The 22182-nt window shown below is 31.0% G+C and overlaps 2 protein-coding genes across 3 annotated transcripts in view; both read left to right on the top strand.

Moving 5' to 3' along the window:
• Iav (transient receptor potential cation channel subfamily V iav) overlaps window positions 1-2851 on the top strand; it is a 47840-nt gene extending 44989 nt beyond the window's left edge. For both annotated transcript variants that reach the window (XM_072889270.1, XM_072889258.1), the window contains exon 14: window positions 626-2851. In XM_072889270.1, coding sequence (XP_072745371.1) covers window positions 626-800 — 175 coding nt within the window. In that variant the 3' untranslated portion in view covers window positions 801-2851. The remainder of the gene's footprint in view (window positions 1-625) is intronic.
• Window positions 2852-8340: 5489 nt separating this feature from the next.
• Window positions 8341-15532, top strand: LOC140662775 (venom allergen 3-like). The gene is made up of 6 exons (XM_072886443.1): window positions 8341-8508; window positions 8932-9102; window positions 9192-9276; window positions 9824-9959; window positions 13129-13406; window positions 15363-15532. Exons 1-6 carry the CDS (start codon window positions 8341-8343, stop codon window positions 15530-15532), a joined length of 1008 nt encoding a protein of 335 aa, XP_072742544.1.
• The last annotated feature ends 6650 nt before the right edge of the window (window positions 15533-22182 follow it).

Here is a 22182-nt window from a genome sequence, read left to right as displayed (position 1 = left end):
CTGCGAAAGTCGATAGTGAAAGAGAAAGAGAGAGAGAGAGAAAGAGAGGGAGAGAGAGAGAGAGAGAGAGAGATAGAGAGAGAGAGAGAGAGAAAGAGAGAGAAATCTATATTTATTATCTTTTTAAATAAATAATGATCAGCACGCTACGTTAACTAACGTGATTTAAATAACTTTAGTATTAATTAAAGCACTTAATAATCATCTCACCGTTGGCGCTATATGTAGGTTAAAATCATCATCGTATATTGCAGATTGTTTTATCTCTCCTCAACAAAGATACTTTATAATTTCAGTAGAAAAATACATCTCGTCAATCAATTAAAGTAAATATATAAATATACTTTTTATTTAAAGTTCTCTTACTTACACATTCATTTATTAAATACATTTAATTACAAATATATACATATATAATGGTAAAAATTTAAAAGAAAAAGAAAGAAAGATACGATAATAATATTTTATCAACGATTCCGTGTATGTAATTTGACATTTTTCGTGAAAAAATATCGATCACAAAAAATATATAGCTTAAAAAATATTTGGTAAAACATTCTATATGGGGCTCGATTGATTGATTCTTTAATCCGCATTTTTTTCTTTTCAACCTATGCACGCGCAGAGTATCGCCTAAAGAAATAGAGGAGCCGATGAAGAGGAGGGAATCGATTGAGCAGAATAAGATGGCCTCACCGCCGACGTCGTCCTCTGATCCGCTCGAGCCATGGAGCACGCGTGGCATTACCGACATGAACACAATATTGGCCTGGCGGGATAACGCACCGGATAGTCCTTAATATAACTTTATGACATTTTGCGCTGCACAGATCACGACGCCGACACCATCGGCATCGGATCGTGTATGGATAACCATATGATTATATGTTAAGGAAGCCTCACGCTCGAACTTATTTTTTAAATTGCGTAAGTTCAATTTTAAAAGCTTTAATCAATACGCGTGATGGACTCTGATTTAATCCAGAAATTACGTTTTAATTTAGACAAACATTCATTAATTAAAGATACAAATAACACTTTATAAGTAATTACAAGAGTGTAATATTATTAGAATTTAAATATAATCGACAACGGCTTTTTACATACATGAGAGATTGGCTCACTGTTTTTCCGAAGGAAATTTTGAAACACAGTTTAATATTACATAAATTCGTTTTTTCCGTAGCATGCTTAATGTAAAAGAAAACTTGGGCTTATACAAGGGAGATAAAGTTTGTAAGGATATATGAGATCGATTTGCATATGTGTAATATTATGTCGAGACAAGAGCGTAGCCAAATCTACGGTTTGGGGTGGATTAAAAAATATTTCCATATCTTTGCTATAGAAACGAGACTGTTTATTTTGTACAGAAAGCATCTCTTTAGGCAAAGAAATTATTACACATAGCCTTATTTTAGTTTAAATTTGACATAAACCAAGAATTAAATAATAAAAATAAATTTTTCAAGAATAGCCACTAAAACTCAAAATCTTGGGGAGGGGGGTGCTCAAGCCCCTATAGCCTCCCTTTGACTACGCCACTGCGTGAGTTTCATAACATAGGAGCGTAAACCCGAAATTGCAAAAAAAAAAATTGTAAATTCGTTCGATTTATAAGAATATGTTTCAATATTTCTGTATTTATTTCCATAATTATTAGATCAATTATTACTCTATTATAATGTACTAGTTGTTTTAAGGTTTTTATATATCTTAGTAATATTTTATTTTTGTTTAAATTGGAGATACGCTCTTATGTTAAATTTCTCAATGCGTATGAGTATTGTTTATGTAAGTTTCATTTAATTTTACTCGCGCACTGCGTATCTTTTAACCCTCTCACACAATGCGATTTTTCGTGCGAATTTGCTTGCGAGGAGCCCTGCTAACCGCCATGCAGGCTACACAGCGAGAAACGTTGATGACGTTAGAACGAGCGCTATTTTCTCTGCATATTTTAACATAACCAATGATTAACCTAATTTCCATGGGTGATTATTTTTAAAATTATCGTGTGATTTTTTTTTTGAAAATTAATACTTTTTTATAATCAACAGAAGAGCAAATGCTCCTAAACCTTTTCTGCATGCAGCGTCCATTTTTTAACAATTTTTTAAGGAACAGTGCATAAACTAGCGTCGATTACATCCTCTAAGCTAGCTTCTCTGTGTGAAGTGAAAATCTGCAGCACACTTAGCTCATTTTCACGCAGCAAATCACGCATGTTAACCAGCATGAAAAATCGCATCGTGTGAAAGAAGTATTATTGTGGATATGCCATTAGTAACGATATGCCATAAGTAACAGGCTTCCGTGTGGTAATTATTAAAGAAAACACACACACATACATACACATGTGCCAGGGACCAAGTAATGTGTTAACCGTTACGTAATTTCTATAGAAATTGCACGATGAGAGATTTTCATATCCATACATATGCATATTTATTAAATGAACTGCTAAGGAATTTCTCAAAGGTACAGGCAGTTCTGTGTAGCTCAGGCAATGTATCTCTTCGTGCTTTAGAAGATATTTCCAACTTTGAGGAAGATTTCAGATTTTAGAGCTCTTACAAGATTCGCCAATTACGCAATTAAAACGCTCGACAGTTATAAGCTGCAAATATCGCGCGACAATAGTCGCATTCTTGCTGATAATAATTATTAACTGGTTTCTTACTTATCCAATTTTTGCGCCTAATTCACATTTTAAAAATTATAATAGTATCGAAGATTGTCCCACATTACAAAAAATATCTTGAAATTCCTGTTCAAGTCCCCGTGTAAATACTTGTGCATACAGGTACTATTTGTGTACATGAAACATGTATAAAATAAACTATTTTCAAGTGCATGTTATTAATTTGAAATTCTTTAGATTAATTTTAACCCTTAAAAATCATATCGCTCATTTTCATTCTATCGATATTTTATCAATAGAATACATATCTCTTAATAAAAAAAGGTCTTAATAAAAAAAAAAAATGTTTAAAATTTATTTTTTTAACTTTTGTTGTACATAATTATTTTCTACAGATATAAAGGAATAATATATATAATATATGTATATAATTTCTTTGAAGCACTTTGAAAAAGCTAAAACTAGGACAAGATATTGTGATTCATATGTAACCAGAGTAAAAAAAAAAAATGTATGACCTATAAGAGTGTTAATTTCTTCGCGTGTTTCATTGCCCATATGTCGCTTTCGTTTTAATCAAAATGTTTGACATGTCATTACTCGGAAATGTAAATTGCGTTACTGGCAAAACAATCAACCCTTGCAAAATCGAGTTGTCGCATATGCATACAGTTTTACATTAAAACGTTAAGTAAATTTACAATGTCGTTAAAACGCGTCATGTAGTCTATACGCTGCCAAAATTTATCCTTTTTGTTTCTCATATAGCACATAAAGAGAATGTTACATATTTTATATTGATTTATTTAATTGTTGAGAGAAAAGATAAATTTTTAGGAAAACTATGAATAAACAGAGAATTCTCAGTTAAATAAATATCGCGTGAATCGTGCTCGGGAGAAGAGCGTATCGATCGAAAATTCAAATCACTCTCGCAAGTATAATTCGCTACGGCTACCATGCATTAATTTCGTCTACAATCTCTACCTATTGTCTACGATATAGTGATACGGCGATATGGCGAGAGAAGAGATGGCGAAATGTTCGGCGGTCTCACGCGACAGAACTTGAAAAGTTCTTATCTCCCATGCGTATTGAAACAGTAATGATATGAGAGGCGGCTTCGGCTACGCGAAATGAAAACACGCGCCTCACAGAAGCAACGAACTTGCCGAGCAAGCACATTTACATGCTATAACATCTCCCGTGGGGAAACGATCGAACAAACAAATTTCGACCCGCTACGCCAGAATTACTATCGAGAGCTTTATGAATCTCACTTAGGGGGGGAATAAATGCTACGAAATTGTTCTACGAACCGTACCTTATATATAGTCAAGAGAATCGTTTTTATATTTTATATACGTTTTAGAAGCTTTGCTTTTCACTGTTGCTTTCACTTTTATATAGATTTAACCCAGTCCAGTTTGTGTTTCCTTATCTCTGTTCATTGTTCAATGATTTCGTTAAATTGTGATACTATATTATACATATACATATCGAGGGTTTTATAACTGAACGTATCCTCTATAAAAAAAAAAAAAAAAAAATAGATACTCAGGAATATAAAAGCTCTATACGCCTAGTATCTTAAAGATACGTTTGCCTAATAATTATGGAAATAAATACAATAATATTTAAACGTATATATCAAATGCGAATTTTAAATTATTTTTCTTATTCCTGTAAAGTTGCGATTTCGGTCTGACATCTGTTATAAAATCCTCGATATTGGATATTTTATTAATATTAGATAAAATTAAAATCTAATCATCTATTGCTTTAAATGGCAAAGGTTTCGAAAATGTCATACAAATTGAAAAAGGATACGCATGGATCAGCTATGTCAAAAGTTAATAAATCTAATAAACATTCTGAGATTCATGAATTTAACATTGCGCAAACTATTAGCTTTTTAAAATATAAAATAAATAATTAATTAATGAATTAAAATAAAGATTTGCCCTGTAGAATATATTAACGTCTAAAAAGAATATAAAAAATGTGTCAAGAAAGTGCTAAATATATCTTTCTCTAAAACTGTTCTTTAGATAATAATAATTAATCGCTATCAAAAATGTAATTTCCAAAACTATTCTTCACGAAAGAATCAATCACCATTAAATGCAATAAAATTATAAACTTTATAAAAATATGTGAAATCCACTTAAAAATAGCAATATCAAAGAAGTAAAAAGCATCAAAATCCTTCTTCTTCTAAAAATGTTCTTTACAAAATAATTAATCATTATCGAAATAGTACTTTATAAAAAATGAAAAACTTTCTTTAAGCTTTTTTTTTAATTTTACCAGCAAGCAGCAAATCATCTCAAAGATAAAATTCGAACGTGAACGGAATAATACTGTCTAACGTTTATTGTTAGCGGGCTCATTGCTGGATATTACAATTATAAAAAAATATTTCTATGTAGTTTATGTAGTCTATTTTTGATAAATGTAAATTTTCTATTTATAAAATTTATTAATTAAAATTAAAAAAATTAATATAGATAAGTATTAAAATTAAAAAATGAATATAGATTAATATTAATAGTTTAACTTTGAGTTCACATTTTTGTCTTAATAAATTATTAAAAATGTGAGTTTTATTATTATTTAATTAAATTTAGTGTTTGTAAGTATAAAATAAAGTATTTAAATATATGATAGAGTTAATAATTAAGGATTATTTTTTTATTAAATAAATACTAAGATAAAATATATAAATTAGATATTATCTATATAGCTTATTAAAAATGTACTTACAGAATTTTTAAACGTTATGTAAATGCAAAAGTTTAAATGTACATTATAAATTATATATAAATTAATAATATTAAATTAATTAATTAATTTATTAAATTATTAAATAATCAATTAAATGAATAAATATATAACTATGTAACATATTAAATATATAATTAAATAAACAAATAAATTTATATATAATTACTAAATATAATTATTATTAAATTAATATAAATATATATATATATTTTTTTTTACTTGAGAAATATATTTGCCTTTCTTAATTAAAAACAGTTAATAATTTTTAATATCAATAAAGACTAAAAAGCTCACAAATTAAAATTACGGGAAAACATAAAAACTATGTAGAGCCAAGCGGTAGATAAAGGAGCGCAAATAAAAACAACGTTTTGTAGTAAAACAATCAAATTATTTTCGAACGATTTGATCAATTTTTGAATCATCTTCAGTGATAAAAAATTATTTTAGAGTATTACAAAGGCGTCCATGCTTTCGCAATTACCTACATCAAATTATAACGCTGAGTCCCCCAATGGTTCACACTATATAGTTAAAAGTAATGGTGCCTCAAATGCACTCTCAAGGTTAATGCCATAATGGCGAGAACAAAGAAAAAGAAAAAAGAAGAAAAACTCAGAGGGAGACTTCATCACTGTGAAGAACGCGAGACAAGACGTACGCGACCGTCTCACGCCGTGTCAGACGCACAAGTAAACATACAATGATCCGAAAGCTGTTCATCAGTCGTCAATAATAACTTAACCTTCAAAGAGGGGGGAATAACAAATAAGTCAAGGTCTAAATTTTAAAGTTGAGACATCTGTTCTACAATAGATATGTATGCCTGGTTCAAAAATTCCGTATCTTCTTGTCGATGCCAACCATTCCTTTGACGTCTGATAAACAGCATCTCTGATACAAGTCTCTTTTTCAGATAGGGCTCCTCATCCAAGATTTCAACGTTATTCCAATCAAATTCATGGTTATCTAGCATCCGTAATAACAGATTTTTGCGTGGTACATATTTCTATTTTTTTTTATTTGCGCTCCTTCATCTGGCGCTTGGCTCTACATGACTTTCATGTTTTCCCGTAATTTTAATATAATGTATTTATTAAATCATATATTGTTTACTAATTAATGCATCAGTAAATTAATATATTTTTTTTAATTAATGGATAATTAAATATTAATTTTTTATGTAATTAATATAATCGATTAATATATTCTATAAATTACATTTCCTGTGAACGCAGGCGCACTAAGTGTGTCGGTGTTGGACGTTCATGTCCGAATTTTACTTTTAAAATAATTTGCTGCTTATTAGCAAAGTTAAAACAAATTAGTGAGGAATATTTTTTGGTTAAAGAGATTTTATTTTTTATAAAGTGTTATATTGATGTAAATGATTAGTTTTTTTTTTTTTGTAAAGAATAGATTTGAAGAAGAACTAGGCATTTTATACTTTACATTTTTAATGTATTTTTTAAATGGATTTCACATGGTAATTACACAGTAATAGACCAATCCCGATTTTAGTGACCAAGACATGACATATGTTATTAAAAATCACCCTGAGTAATGTTATAAAGGTTTTAGTCGGCACTCGTTGTAAAATTAAAAAGCTATTAATAAAGGAAGTGTAATAGAATAGAATTCTATAACACCGTATGTAAATTATATGTTATTGTATAAATACATTAATAATTTTGATCCTTGCGTGGAATAGTTTAAGTGTGGGAGGAGGAGGAGCGCACATATTTACTTTAAGATCATTATACATCATAAAATATAATTTGACTCTCCTCCCCCTCCCAAGGATGAATAATTTCGTTTTTCAAACTATTTTTGTTAATAATTTTTTAATTAACAACGAGCGCTGATTAAAACCTTCATAACATTACTTAGGGTGATAATTTTGAAAACACATATCAAAATTATGGAAAAGCTGGCTCCTTATTATTGTATAATTATCTATGTTTGTAAAGTTTATAATTTCATTGTATTTCATGACGATTAATTTTTTTGTGAAGGACAGTTTTAGAGAAAGATACATGTAGCATTTTTTTTTTACATTTTTTATGTCTTTTTTAAACGTTATATTCTTCACTTTAACTCACAAATTAATTATTAAATTCATATTTCGAAAGGTTAAAAGTGTGCTTTGCGTAACGTCAAATTCATGAATCTCGAAACATACACAAATTTATAAATTATTTATTTGACGTAGCTGATCCGCTGATCTGCAGATCCTGCTTTAGTCAGTTAAATTCGCGTGCGAATTAACGATAAATACTTTCCGCAATACTCCGCAACGCGGAAAGAAGGAAAAGAGGATAGATAAATTTGGATATAAAGCAATATGCTACGTAAGCAAATAAAAATATCGGCCTGCCGAGTGCCGGGCATTCCGCCCGCGAAACAATTTATCAGCGAACTGTCCTCCCCCCCTCCTCCCCTCCCCCGGAGGCGATTTCGTTTTCTTTATACGCAACCGCGAATTCCCGGTCTATAATAAATGTGAAATTGAAATAGTTCGCGCAATGCGTTGCTTAGGTATATATATATATATATATATATATATATATATATATATATATCCCGTTTTCGGGGCACGCATCGATCAAGTGCAAGACCGACCGACCGACCTGCGGGTGAGTCGGTTCGCGTAGAGGCGATATGAATTTCCGTTCCGTTGCGCGATAAATTTCCCTACCAATTCAGGCATCTCGAACTGTCGAAGTCGCTAAATTGATTCGCGGCGGTTTGAAGTTGGGCAACTCGTAAGAGAGAGAAAAAGAAGAAAAGCTCGCGTCTCGCGATTAAGCCTGGCGCGCGGATCGCGCAGCTGAATGTTGAATCGCAATTGCAGCTGACGCGGCGCGAGCAATTTTGCGGCAGCGGCGACGGTGGCGATGGCGTTGACGATGATGAAGTTCGATCCGGGGATGACAGTCCGCACTTTTTCTCTGTTATTCTTCCTCGCACGTTACAACGACGGCGGCGAGACAAGAGGAAAGATATTAGCGACGCGCGACTGCGAGGAAAATAATTATTGCCATATTTGTCTCAGTCATACCATGTGCTTGTATCCCGTAAATATTTATAGAAATTGCTTAGGTATTATCGCGTACATAACTGTATTGATCGATTAAAATAGCAAGTTAATATTCAATATGCAATATTAAATATTCTATTCATTAATCAATATTCAAAATCGTGACAAAACATGCTGATATGATATTCGAGACATTCAGGTCTCAACCTTAATCGTCTTATTAAAATAACTCATATTCTGTATTTAATATATTATAAACGAATAATTAAACTCCCTTTCATAATAAAAGAATGTATTATCATTTTACAATTGTTAATCATTCCTGCATCCAAGTGTTTAATCTTATTCATTTAATTAAAAAAAGCACACATCCCGTATTTAATATATATTATAAATTAAACTCCCTTTTGTAACGAAAGAATGTATTATCGTTTTACAATCGCTACTGATTCCTATGCAGTCCGATTGCGGGAGTGAAAATTGCATCGATATGGAGTATAGCGATCTCAACGGGGAGGATATCGAAACCGTGCTCGACAGTCATAATTTTTATCGGGTCGCTATAGCGAGCGGCAAAGAGAGCCGTGGAAATCCCGGGCCGCAACCCGCCGCGAGGACCATGATGGAATTGGTAGAAAAATCGACGGAACACGCGCGATATTTAATCATTTATCCCGGGGGTGGCGGAGACGGCATCTGAAGCGTCATTTGTTTCGACAGATCTGGAACGACGAACTCGCCGTTATAGCGCGTAGATGGGCGTTGCAGTGCAAGCTCTTCGAGAGGGATCAGTGCCGAGACATTGGCAAGTAACTCCAACTGATATATCTCATTTTTCATCCCTCCTTCTTTCTCGCTTTCTCTCTCTCTCTTTCTCTCTCTCTCGTCGCGCCGTTATTTTTCAATATCCAATAACCCGTGCAGACGCGAAATTGTTCTACCGATACGGCCGCCGAAACACCCGCATGTATGCGTTGCATTATGTACATATAAGGCTCGCTACTTTTCTAATCAAACGGTTTTCAGATTTTGATCAGAGTTTATTCGAAGCTCACAGATTTTGATATTAACAATACGCAAAAATGACTTTTCTTATTTATGTATGATAATAAGAATATTAAGGGGCAAAATATTTTTCTGAATTTAAAACGTCGAGCACGAAACTTTTTGAAATTAAATTGCAGCGATTTCAATATTTGCAAAATTATGCTGGGGAAAGAGAGGACCAAGAGTTTTATTGTTAATAAGACAGAGAACTCGGTGAACGAACTTGGTCACCGTTCTCAGGACGATTACTATACCGAGGTCGGAATGCATACGGATGCCTTATTGAAACGAGTCGTTCCTTGCAGAACGATTTGGAGTATGGCAGAATGTGAACGTACTCAACATGGACAGCTTGGAAAATGGTACGAGTAGGGAAAGAATTCACTTTCATATTACGTCGTGGTACGACGAGGTAGAGGACTTCGACAACGCGAAAATCGGGTAAAACTCGAAAGTGTGCGCACAGTATATATATGTATACAGGATATACAGGATGTCCCGTACCTAGCGAACCATCTTTCACTTAGATGGATCTTTTGACCAATTTCTCTTTGGCGAAAACGTCGAGTGAAGATCATTTATCATTTGTCGTACAAGTTCTCAATTCTTAATAATAAATATCTTCTTGACCAATTCTTATAAATTAAGAATTTATTATATAATAAAGTTTACTTAAAATTAAATTAAATCATTTAAAATTAAAGAAGAATTTTTTTAATTTAAAGAATTAAATGTAATTTTTTTCTCAATTACTTACAGTTTAACTATACTACATTTTTCCATGAAAAAAAAAATTAACTCCAAATCGGTCAAAGACATAGTATAGAGAAGCGAAATGTGGCTTGCTAGATACGGGACACCTTGTATATGCAAATCACCCGACAGAATCGGCGTAAATATATACGTGCAGTTTCCTTCACGCTCGTGTATATAGGTCGATGGTAACGCGTGCACGAATCGCGATTCCGTCGAGAGGAAGGTACAATAGCCCGTGCCGAGTTGATCGGAACGACTCCTTTGTGCCGAGAGACTCTACCACTCCTTTGTGAATGGCCGATGTTCGATCCGGTGTGTAGACACAGCTAACTCGGTCCACCAAATTTCGGGGGAAGGTTTGCGGCAATCGCTCTGTTCTTCGCTTCCCTTCGTCTTCTCCCTCGCGTCTTTTCGCGATCCTCTATTTCATCCCGCGCATCCACCCTCCTGTTTGCTATTGCTCGCGATCGCAGTAGTCTCATGGGATTCAGTACTGATTTTAGATGCATCTGCGTCCTGAGCGATATTCTTTTCTGCCCTTCCTTTCATCCTCTCCCGAGTTAAAATTAAAATTTGAAATCAAGAATATGAATAAATTAAAAGGAATCTATACATTTGAAACTGCTCGTTGCAAATTCTATATTTTTTTCTTAAAAATAATTATGTGTTTTCTTTACACTTATTGATATCCTCTCATTATTTTGTACATAAAAGTATTAGATAAGATAACTAAAAAATGAATATTTTACGAGATATTTTATACTTTATATAAAATTATGTCAAATTAAAGTATAAAATACCTCGTAAACTGTTTGATTTCTTTGGTTATCATATCCTTATAACTTATAAGAATATTGTGAGGAATCGATTTATATGAAAAAAATCAGGTAATTTCATTAAAGAAAACTAGAATGACGTTAAAATTTTAAAATATCCTTAATGTCTTCACCTACAAAAATGATTATCCAATGTTCCCTTCTGAATCAAATATTTTTTGTATAAAGAATTTTTTTATCTTCAACTTTTGCAAATATTTACATAAGCCATTTTCGACGAATTACTCTGTATATCTTTTATTTCTTTTTTTAGAAAGATCTCAAATGTACAAGAGTTTATAAAATTTTTGTAATAGTGGAATATAAATTTCGCGATGCAAATATTGGGTTAGCTAAAAAATATTTTTTTTTTGCAAAAGACAACATTTTTGTGTTTTTTCAATATTAAGCTATAAAATATATACAATACGTAATTCTAAACAAAAGTTTCAACGCCTGATTAGACAAAAATTATTACGCTTGAATAAATTTTTGTGAACTGACCTTATTTTGAAAATGAGTAACAAGAAAGTATATTTTTGAACAATTATGCTCTTTTATTTTCGCAAAGAGAAAAATGCGATATAAATTGCAGTAGAAAAATTATTTTAAATGTTTGTATCATGTTTTTGCCTTTACAAAAATAAAAAAGCAAATTAATTACTTAAAAATATCCCTTCTTGTCATTTATTTTTAAAGGTCAATTCAAGAAAATTTAGTAAATTTACTAATTTAACTAAACGTAATAATTATAATTATAATTGTATATATTTATACATACATATATATTTTATAGCTTAGAAACAGTATTCTAAAAAACATAAAAATGTTATGTATTACAAAACAACATTACTTTTTAATCAACGCAATACATGAACCTATCTAATTCTATAATATTTAAAATATAATTCTATGATATAATTCTATAACATAATTCTATAATATAATTCTATAATATTTAAGATATTTCATTTTTTTGTTACATTTAGTAGGAAAAATATCAATAGATTATATACGCATTTATATATATACATATATAATCTGAATTTGGAAAGATTATTTTCTATAAAAATATCCAAGTTATTACAATATTTTGATGCATGTTACGGACTTTTCTTGATACCTCTTGATATAGCTCGTCTTTATCTTTCTAAAGATAGTACTATAGGGGAAAGGTTAGAGGAAAGGATAGGAATGAAACGACGACTTGACCGTCAGAGAAAATGACCGAGGACCGATTCTATAGAATAGGGAGTGGAAATAGAGGAATAACGGGTGGTGTTCTTCTTCTGTCGCCGGGAACAATCAAAATCGCGTATTCTCTCGGTAAATTGGAAATCGAGAGTGCTATTGTACCCGGCCCAAATTACTCGTCGATAGTCCGGTATACATGGATCCCCCCCGGCAGCTATGAGCTGCTGCCGTCTTTTTTTTTATTCCGGTCTGATAGGAAAAAAAGTTTCAATTTCCTATAGGATACCTACATAAAAATATGATACAATATCAGCTTTGAGCTTTAACCCTGTAAAGTCGTTTGAAAGAAGTATACGAGAAGACATTTATTACCTTATCTTTTATATTATTATTGCCTGAATCTTTTTCTTTATCTATCTATCTAATTATTTCTCACGTTATTTATTCAATAAATTTAAATAAATCATAACGTCATATTGTATATATATATATACTTTTATAAATAGAATAATAATAGACAGATAGATAAATAGAAAGATTCAGAAAATAATAATTATTTTAAAATTAAAAAAAGAAAAAGGGAAAAAGAGAAAAGATACAATATTCTTTTTAGACAAAATATATTCTTATTGATGGAGAATTATTATATTTTCAACAAAAATAAAAACTTAATTATTTCCTTCGTAAAATTTATAAGACACATTTTAATTTTACGAGATTGCGTGAACATTTCAAATTATGAAAAGTTTCTCCTATCCTAATTTGAATTCAAGTTGCGCGTGAATGGAGGGAGACCCAAAGGCTGCCGACCACCTTCATTTAGTCCAGATAATCGTACCTTTCAGACTAGTGAACTACTCTAGCGCGCCGTGGCAACTCTCTTCCTCTTACATTCCCTTCGCATCGGCGACGTTCATTTACGTTGGTTGCGGCCGCACGATTTACACGCTCGACTTGAACGAGACTGCGGCGACGCCCGGCGGGTTTGAGAATCGGGTTGAGACACTCGTGTGTAATTACGGACCCGTCGATCGCACCGCACCCCAGGAGCTCTACAAGCTCGGCCGACCGGGTCTATGCCCATCCGAGACCATCCCCAGCGACCGTTACCAATTCCTCTGTAGTAAGTACACTCATAGACGAACTTACATATTCTGATATTTTATTTTATTTTTTTAATAAAAAATTCAGATAGATTCACAAGAAGAGGAAATGATTATAAAAGAATTTAATATTATAAGAGAGAGGGAAAGAGAGGGAGAGATAAAGATTAGAGAATAAAGAACATGATGTGTGGACTTAGATTTGACAATTTGTTTCTTTCAAATTAAATTACATAATAGCATAAATATATGATTTAAGATAAGTAATTATAAATTCTTTATTACTGCATTTATTATTAAATTTCCTAAAAGAAAATATGCATTCTGGTTTCTATATTTTTTAATAAAAAGTTAAGATAGATTCACAAGAAAAAGAAATGATTATAAAAGAATTTAATATTACAAGAGAGAAAGAGAGGAAAAAGATAAAGATTAGAGAATAAAGAACATCAATTATAGGCTCCTTAAACTATTTGACAACTTGTTTATATCAAATTAGATTATATAATAACATAAATATATAATTTAAGATAAATAATTATAAATTCTTTATTGAACTGAATTTACACCATTGCAAATATGTTCAAACACATTAAGCTGAGATACTAGATACTTGTAAGATATCTTGCAAAGCTTGTAATAATGTTAACAAAGACTAACAATCCCTCACTTGTTACTCTGTGGACAAGCAGCCATATGTGGTTCGTTTACAAATTCCAAGTAACGATGCGAGGGGCATCCTCGTCACGTTGTCCGTCCATGCAACGTTCGTTACTACTTACTTAGCGACCGAACACTTAGCGTGCCAGTTCTTCTCCGTCGATTCGTCGCTTCATCGATCGTTACGGAACACGCGACCACTCGGTTAATCCTTAAGCACGAAAGCTCGTTTATCTTTATCGGTGTTCCTCAGTCTCAGATGCCGGGAGCACTTTTGTATAAGAAGATTACCTTTGTCGACGAAAGTGGGAAATCTTTTTCTCGCTGTTAATGCCTGCTGACTCATCTCCGATATCCATATTTTTGTAATTATATTTTTATGTACATACTATTTTTTATGTTTTTTTTTATACTTTATTGAACAAACACATAATTATATAATTTTGAAAAAAAGAGACATTTCTTTATTAAAAGGGACAGTGTTTAATTAATATCCCAAACAGCACAAAAAGGTCAAAAGGCATCTTAAAAATGTCTAAAAACGATAAAAAAACGTCTTTAAATCTTTTAGGAACATATGCTACATGGGATGCTATCAACGTTTTTTATTCTATTTTTTACGAGAAATATTTTACAGCATTTTATTATACTTTTTATACTAAAATAAAAATTCTAAGTGTCATTACGTATGAATTATATTATCTTTTTATTTTGATTTTTTGTATACATTAGTCAACCGAACAAAACCAGATTAAAATTCATCAATGTGGATCAGTATTTTTATATTCATTCTCGTCAGACAGCCTCAAAATGACGGCAAAACTGAAATTAATGCTGAATAATTTTGCTTTACTAGAATGTAAAAAGAACGCGATACTTACTTTTTTGAACGATCAGCATCACTCTTATCATACGGTATATAGCAATTATTCACGCTTTTGTGAACATCGAGAACCTGACATAAGAATAATAAATGGATTAATATCGCTAACAGGAACATATCCTTCCGAAAAATGATCTTGTAAATAAATATATATATTTACGTCTATACGTCTTAGAGAATATGAACATTCTCTTTTGAGCAATAAAAGATGTTAGATGGTAAATTAAAAAAAAAATATTATTTGATATAGACACATAGATAATTTTATATTATTTACGATTAGAACGATAAAGAATTAATATCAAAATAATATTTCGATGTTCATTCATTTTCCTTTATTTTTAATTCTGATAAATTGAAATATTATCTTGATATTAATTCCAAAGGATTGTTCTGACTACTTATATATATTTATTATTTTATTCGACAATAGTACAAGATTCATCTTCAAGATTTCTGACGATGGGTAAATCAGATCGTGTGAGAAACAAGAAGCAGCAGATAAGCAGCAATCGTACCACCTCCATCGTCCGTGCTGTTTCTCTGAATCAACTATTGTTACTGTTATACTTAACGATGCAATTACCATTGCATTGTAGATAAGCGTGGCTAAACATCATTTTAAGATAATCAAAATATTGAACTATTATGTGCGCATATATCTCTCAGTTTATATACGCATAATGATATCAGATGTTAGATGTATCTAAATTACAATGCACACAGTGTGTGCATTTGAATACGCAATAATGTCATCCGTAATCTGAGTAAATATAACATTACTGCTATGACCACGGTCGCAGTGAATTGTTAAAATTGTCAGTAATTGTAGCCAGTGATTTAACAGTTATCAGTTTATAAATTATGGAAATATGATAGACACACATTACACATGTGTAAATATATCGTATTATGGAATTGACTACGAAGATTTTATTGACTAACATGAATTAAATATGATTATTCAACTTTTATTTATTAAATCTAAATTTGAAGAGTAAAGTTTATTTTTATTTGGAATATGAATTGGATTTCATAATAAAATACATTAATTATTATTATTTTCATTTTTGTTCCGAGAAGAGCAATGTTACATGTAATAAAACGTTTTAATAAAATAAACTTTTGTAATTTTAATATTTTAGTAATCTACAATTTTTATGAATATTATAATTTTCATTGTTTTTAATCCTCAGCGTTGTTACCTTTTAACTAATATTTTGATATCCCAAATAAATGAATCAAATCGATGCAAACTCAATGAATCACTTTGACTTATTAAACTATTAAAATATTTAAATTGCAAATTTGATTTTATATAATTTCTCTAACTTTCAAAGAGAGAGAGAGAGAGAAAGAAAGATAAAAAATACATAAAAAAGCAAAAGCTTAAGTAAATGAGAAAAAATATGTTGTAACAACAGCACAAAAAGTAAAATGAGCAGCAAGCGACAAGAATTTGTAGGATATTTTTTATAAACATTTATTGACGAATACAATCTGTTACGATTAAGATTAACAAAAGAGCAAATGATTTTTTTCCAGATTAAAAAAGGAAATTGAAAGACAAAACTGCAAAATTTTCACAAATTTTGTGGCTTTATATTACTTCTAAGAATTATCAGATTTGCCGCATATGTATATTTACACATAAGAAAATTAAATCAAATATAAATTCAAGACACTTAAAATGAAAGAAAGAATTAGTTATTCGTATCATTATTCCGTTTCTCTTTCTTTCTTTTAAGAACAAGCTTTTAACAACAAAATCAAAATATAGAATGTGTCGATTATTTTAAGTTCTTCATAATATGCCCGAAATGCGGGAGCTTGTGAATTTATTTCTATCTCTCTGTTTAAAGGCATTTCAAACCTTCATTTAATAATATCGTCAGTAAAATATTGACAGTAAAATTATTTCCAGGAAAAACTTTTACACATTGTTTTTCACAAACATATACAGAAAGAAGAAAAAGTGTCACAATTTTTGCATGCATAAATACCATTAATCAATTTATCTCTCTTTGTCATTATAAGAGATAAATGAATTTGACAAGAGATTCAGAGAGATGGCTCTTGAAAATGGAACGAAAGTAATAACAAACATCAATGAGAAAATGTTTGGACAACGGTTGAAAACATTTTAATTTTGAGTTCCTGGGCATCATGTCTATTGACATTAGATTATTGTGTAAGCTATAAAAAATTTAAAGACCTGACCTTTCATTCTTTTCAAGGATAAGTCGATTTACATTTTATATGTATTAATCACATTCTTTTATTGTGCTTCGTATTACGATAATGGTTTTAGTCACGAAAAAGTGGGATTCAGTTTCGAGACGGTATTCGAAACTAGTTAGTTCAAAGATCATTTCCATTAACAGTGTGAATGACTTTTAGCTATGGAATTTATTCCTTTGACACAAACATTTTTCAATGAATTTTTATTACGAATTCTTACCGTCTTGTAAGTCATTTCATGAGTTATGTATCTTCGGTTTTCACGAAGATGGAAAAGATGTCTGATAGAAACAGGCTAAAGTGTAAAGCATTACTCCTGATTTCTTCCAAAACTATCTTTGAAATAAGGTGGAAAAATATCAAGGAGCCAAGTGTAACAAGATAAAGAAGCTCGAACAGTGAAAAGGAATTCTAGCGTCAGCTGGAGTGAAAGGAAAAAGACTATTACTATTGATAGCTATGATCGAAGTAATACAAGTGAATGTGACATAGACGAGCAAAAAGATGAAGTGACGAACAAAAAAAACAAAAATTGCATAGAGAAAGAAAAGATGTATGCTAGATGCCATCTCTGCTTTTTGAAATATTTGGATACTAGATTTATTAAAAAAGACAATTCAATATCAGCGAAACGAATAGATTCATCTTATTTGTGGGAGCTCTCTAAGAAAAAGAATATATTATAAATAAGAGAGATTATAAATCTATTTGATTTATATTTGAATGTGTGAATTAACAATATACGTGATGAAACATGTCGAGAAAAAAACAGTATAGGGCTACAATATATGGTAAAAAGAAAAGACATCAGATAAATCATTTTATTTTAGGAGAGACGAATGTGCAGAAAGAAACTGATCGATCGTAGCTTTGGTAACGTTGAACATCCTATCGTTATGAAACGACATTTTACTGTGTAAATAGTTACATCTACGTTATTCCAACGTTTGCCCAACACTCAAACCATTATAACTCTTTTTCGTATATCATGATAGCATCTGGCTGAAACTATTGAATACCTTTTTCAAAGGCAATTTCTCACGTATGTAAAAAAAAATATACATATATATATATATTAAAAGATTTGTTAAAATCATTAAGATTATTTTTTAAATAATTTTTATATTTAATTGAGTGTTAAAAATTTTTTTAAAACGTTTTTATTGCACTTTTTGTTAATTACAAAACTCTCTTTTGTGATATTTATAATATTATATATATAATATTGTAAACGTCACAAAAAAGAGTTTTGTAATTAACAAAAAGTGCAATAAAAACGTTTAAAAATTTTTAACATCCAATTAAATATAACAATTATTTAAAAAATAATATTAATAATTTTAACAAATCTTTTAACATTTAATATTACTAGTATAAATAATGATAATAATAAGTAATATAACCAAAATAATAAAATAGCTAAAATATACATATAAATGGTGTATACCTCGTACATGTGTGCTATTAATAAAAAAATAATGATACATTCTTTTTCCAGCTATTTTCCTAGTTTTATCAGTATCATAACAATATCTCATTTTAAAAAGAGCTTTTCGTTCCATCAATCCCCATTGCTGTTGATATCGTGAATGCCACCTTTGTTCTTTTCGTGCTTACTCCTTATTTCTTGAATCTTTATAATGTCATTATCTAGAAACATTTGTGTGTAAAAAGTATGCTTCTTTATTAATTCATTCTCTTTTTATTTATACTTAGCAAAATTATATAAACTTTTTATAAATTAAGTCTTTTAAAATTAAAATGTAAGTAGGTTACAGAGGGCAAAAAAATGGCGAATAAATAAAGGTAAATAAAGTATTATACACATATTAATATAAATAAATAGGTATATTATAAATTAAAATATTTTATGAAATTAAAGTATTTTATACAATGTAGACCAAAACAAATAAAGGCAAATGTTAAGTCTTTTAATTGCATTCTTTATTTATTTTTATTTTATAATTATAAATCTTATTAATTGATACAATCATGAAAAAGGACTTTGCAACAATTCTAAAGTTCAGAAAATTTAAACACCATTTAAATGTTCAACAAATAACATTTTCTATATTTGTCTGAATACAATAAATATAATATATATATAAATGTATATATATATATATATATATATATGTACATATATATTTATATATATTTACAATATATAAAATATATTTTAGAAAGAAAAATGAGATTTTATAAAATGCAATAGTTTGATCACTCTCTTCTATATCCATTGATATAGAAAAGATATAATATTCATTTGTCTGATCAGCTGATCGAACTCTTCACGTAAAATGTCGTTGTTAGGAACACTATTCCTGAATTAATTTGTTTTGTTTGCGGCTTGTTCGTTGCGCGCCGCGAGCAGAATTCTCGTCGAACGCCTTCGTCCTTTGTAGAGCGCTTTCGAAAGGCATCGTTCGCGCAGAAGCTCACGTTATTATTACCGTATCGTCCGTCACGCGGTAGACTAGGTTTCCGTCGTGCAACGCAGCCATTGTTACATTCCGGATCCCTTGTAATGTGCGAAAAATAAACTGCATAAGAACTCTTACCGTGGTGAAAACGTGGTGGGTACACGACCCACTAGTGTCACCACGACGCAATGATCGTCGCATTCTCACTCGAAGAGTGCACGGTCGTACTGCGATCTCCTCGAACCACCGATAATCCGCGTTCAATTTCAGCAGGTGAACGTGCACGAAGGCTCGGATAGTCGTGCCAAGATTCGTAGGGCAAAATGTGAGGAAGCCCAAGTGTGCTTCCGTAGGAATTCCAATTTCTTCCCGATTTCTTGGACCGCTTTAATGAGTCTCTCGTATCGCCGCGAGGTTACCACTTCGTTCCGTCGATATTAGACGCATGTGCTCCTCCTTATGTTGCACCAGACAAGAAAAGTTTTCCCCTCGTTAAAAAAATATCCCTCTGCCTGGAGCGAAGAGAGAGAGAGAGAGAGAGAGAGAGAGAGAGAGAGAAAGAGAGAGAAAACAGCGTGATGCAAGAACGCAGTTTTTATATACCTTGAACTTTCAAACGAAAAGCTGTGCTTCTTTAATCGCAAAAGGTTTCTCATTACGTCGTGTCGTCTTTAGCATTGTTAAGGATATTTTTATGTTGCTATTATTATTGTATTTGATATAAATATTGTAATAAGTCGTGTATACCACGGAAGAGATAATCCGATAGATCATAGAAAAGTAACTTTTAACCTTTAATCGAGAAGCATCTTGTTTTACAGTTAATTATCTTATTTAGTGATATTATATATCGCAACGCGTGTTCCAGAAGTTAGAAAGTCTTTCTCCGATTTCTTAGAGTTTAAAATTTATTATTTCTTCGTATAATCACATTAAGTACTCGAAATGTGGATTAAGTCATTTTATCTCAAGGTATCACGCAAGTATGTCTTAAACTTGTTCTAATTTCACTCATATTTCGCAAAGATCTTTTAGAGATTTCTCAATTTGCATTTCATTATCTTGTTAATAGAAGTATAGGAATTATTCAATTCAGTTAAGAGTGTAAAAACTAATAAATATTAAAATTAAACGAAAATCAAAATTGAATATATCAGGATTAGTAGAAAGATTTGTATTAGTGAATATTTTGATTAGTAAAAATAAGCACTTTTTAAATTCATTAATTATCAAAAAGCAGCAATAAAATATACATTCTTATTAAATTATATAAAATTAGTATATTAAATGGAGACAATATTATTTATCTCTTTTTGAGAAAGGCACAAAATAACAAACAGTTTAATATAAAGTATAATGTGTACGTAGTATACTAAAGTCTAATTAATGAGCGTAAGTCGAGAAGCCGGATGCACTTTAATCTATTAGTGCATTCAAAGGATAGTCTGCATTGATTCAGCCGGTGAAACGAATCTCTCTATTAAAAGAAAAAAATAAATTCGTTTACGATTATTCGTGAATAACAAGCAGGCAGCGTCCGTAATCGTTGAGTGCATGCGGCAAATGAAAAGAGAAACGCAACGAGAGATATGCAATCGGTAGAAGAAACAAAGCACGCAATTAAATCTATCCTATGGCGAAATCATATTCCTGTATATTGTACATTTAATTAATATTAGCGACAATGTCAAATGCGGGAGAAGGTGAAGAGAAAGGAGGAAAGAAGGGGAAACCCGATAGAGTTATGATGCTGTTAATTAAGCATAATAGCAAATGCGATGTGCGTAAACGTGGAAAGGGACGCTCGGGGATCCTTTGTTTGGCCAATGGTAAAGAGAACGAACACTTTTTTTTTTTTAATTGACGCGATAATTCGTTTTATCTCTTTTGCTTTAAAGGGCTTTTAAAATATAACTTGAATTATTTTTATGATGTCTGTATTTTAAAACTGTCTGTTAATTAATGACAGAAATGAAAAAAACAACGACAGGAGAAATTTCGATGAGAGAAAGCAAAAAATACTCGCGTTCCATTTTTCACAGTGATGAATCAATTATTCATACCACTGTGTGCATTTCACAAACGTGAGATTCGTAGTTGCTCATAAAAAAAAGAAAAGAATTCAGCAAAACATTCGGCTATCTTTCTTGGAAAACTCTCTCCAAACACCACACGCCACACCCTTCTAAGCGTAATACTAAGCCCCGTAATACTCTCTAACCCTTTTAACTCCCTAATCCTAGGGGCGAAGGGATCTTCGAGAGCCCATCGTGACGAAAATCATTAATGCAAATTCATTTAATCAGCTACTCACCACCCTTGTACTCTATCTAACGTATATATAAGACATTACACGGTAAAAGTTTGTTTATACAGATATATCTTTGGGAGGATTTGTAACTTAAATGTAAAATGTAAACGCGAAAAATTCTAATTAGGAAACTGCTTAAAAATGCATGTTGCAATTTGCGGATGGAAACGTTTGCTATCGTATAACAATCTTTTCCTTTTTTTTTTTTTGCTATTTCCATAAATAACTTGAATTAATCTGGTAAAGTTTTGATTTAATCTTCGTTTCAATATAAGCCT

Source organism: Anoplolepis gracilipes, chromosome 1 (genome assembly GCF_047496725.1).
Source record: "Anoplolepis gracilipes chromosome 1, ASM4749672v1, whole genome shotgun sequence".
NCBI classification, from domain to species: domain Eukaryota; kingdom Metazoa; phylum Arthropoda; class Insecta; order Hymenoptera; family Formicidae; genus Anoplolepis; species Anoplolepis gracilipes.
This window is presented reverse-complemented; position numbering and strand designations above follow the sequence as displayed.

Excerpts from the sequence above, each read along its gene's own strand:
- LOC140662775 (XM_072886443.1), top strand. The coding sequence starts at position 8,341 with ATGATGAAGTTCGATCCGGGGATGACAGTCCGCACTTTTTCTCTGTTA. Across the intron at positions 9,103-9,191 it reads CGAGGACCATGATGGAATTG|ATCTGGAACGACGAACTCGC; the intron begins GTAGAAAAATCG and ends TTGTTTCGACAG. Across the intron at positions 13,407-15,362 it reads CCGTTACCAATTCCTCTGTA|TACAAGATTCATCTTCAAGA; the intron begins GTAAGTACACTC and ends ATTCGACAATAG.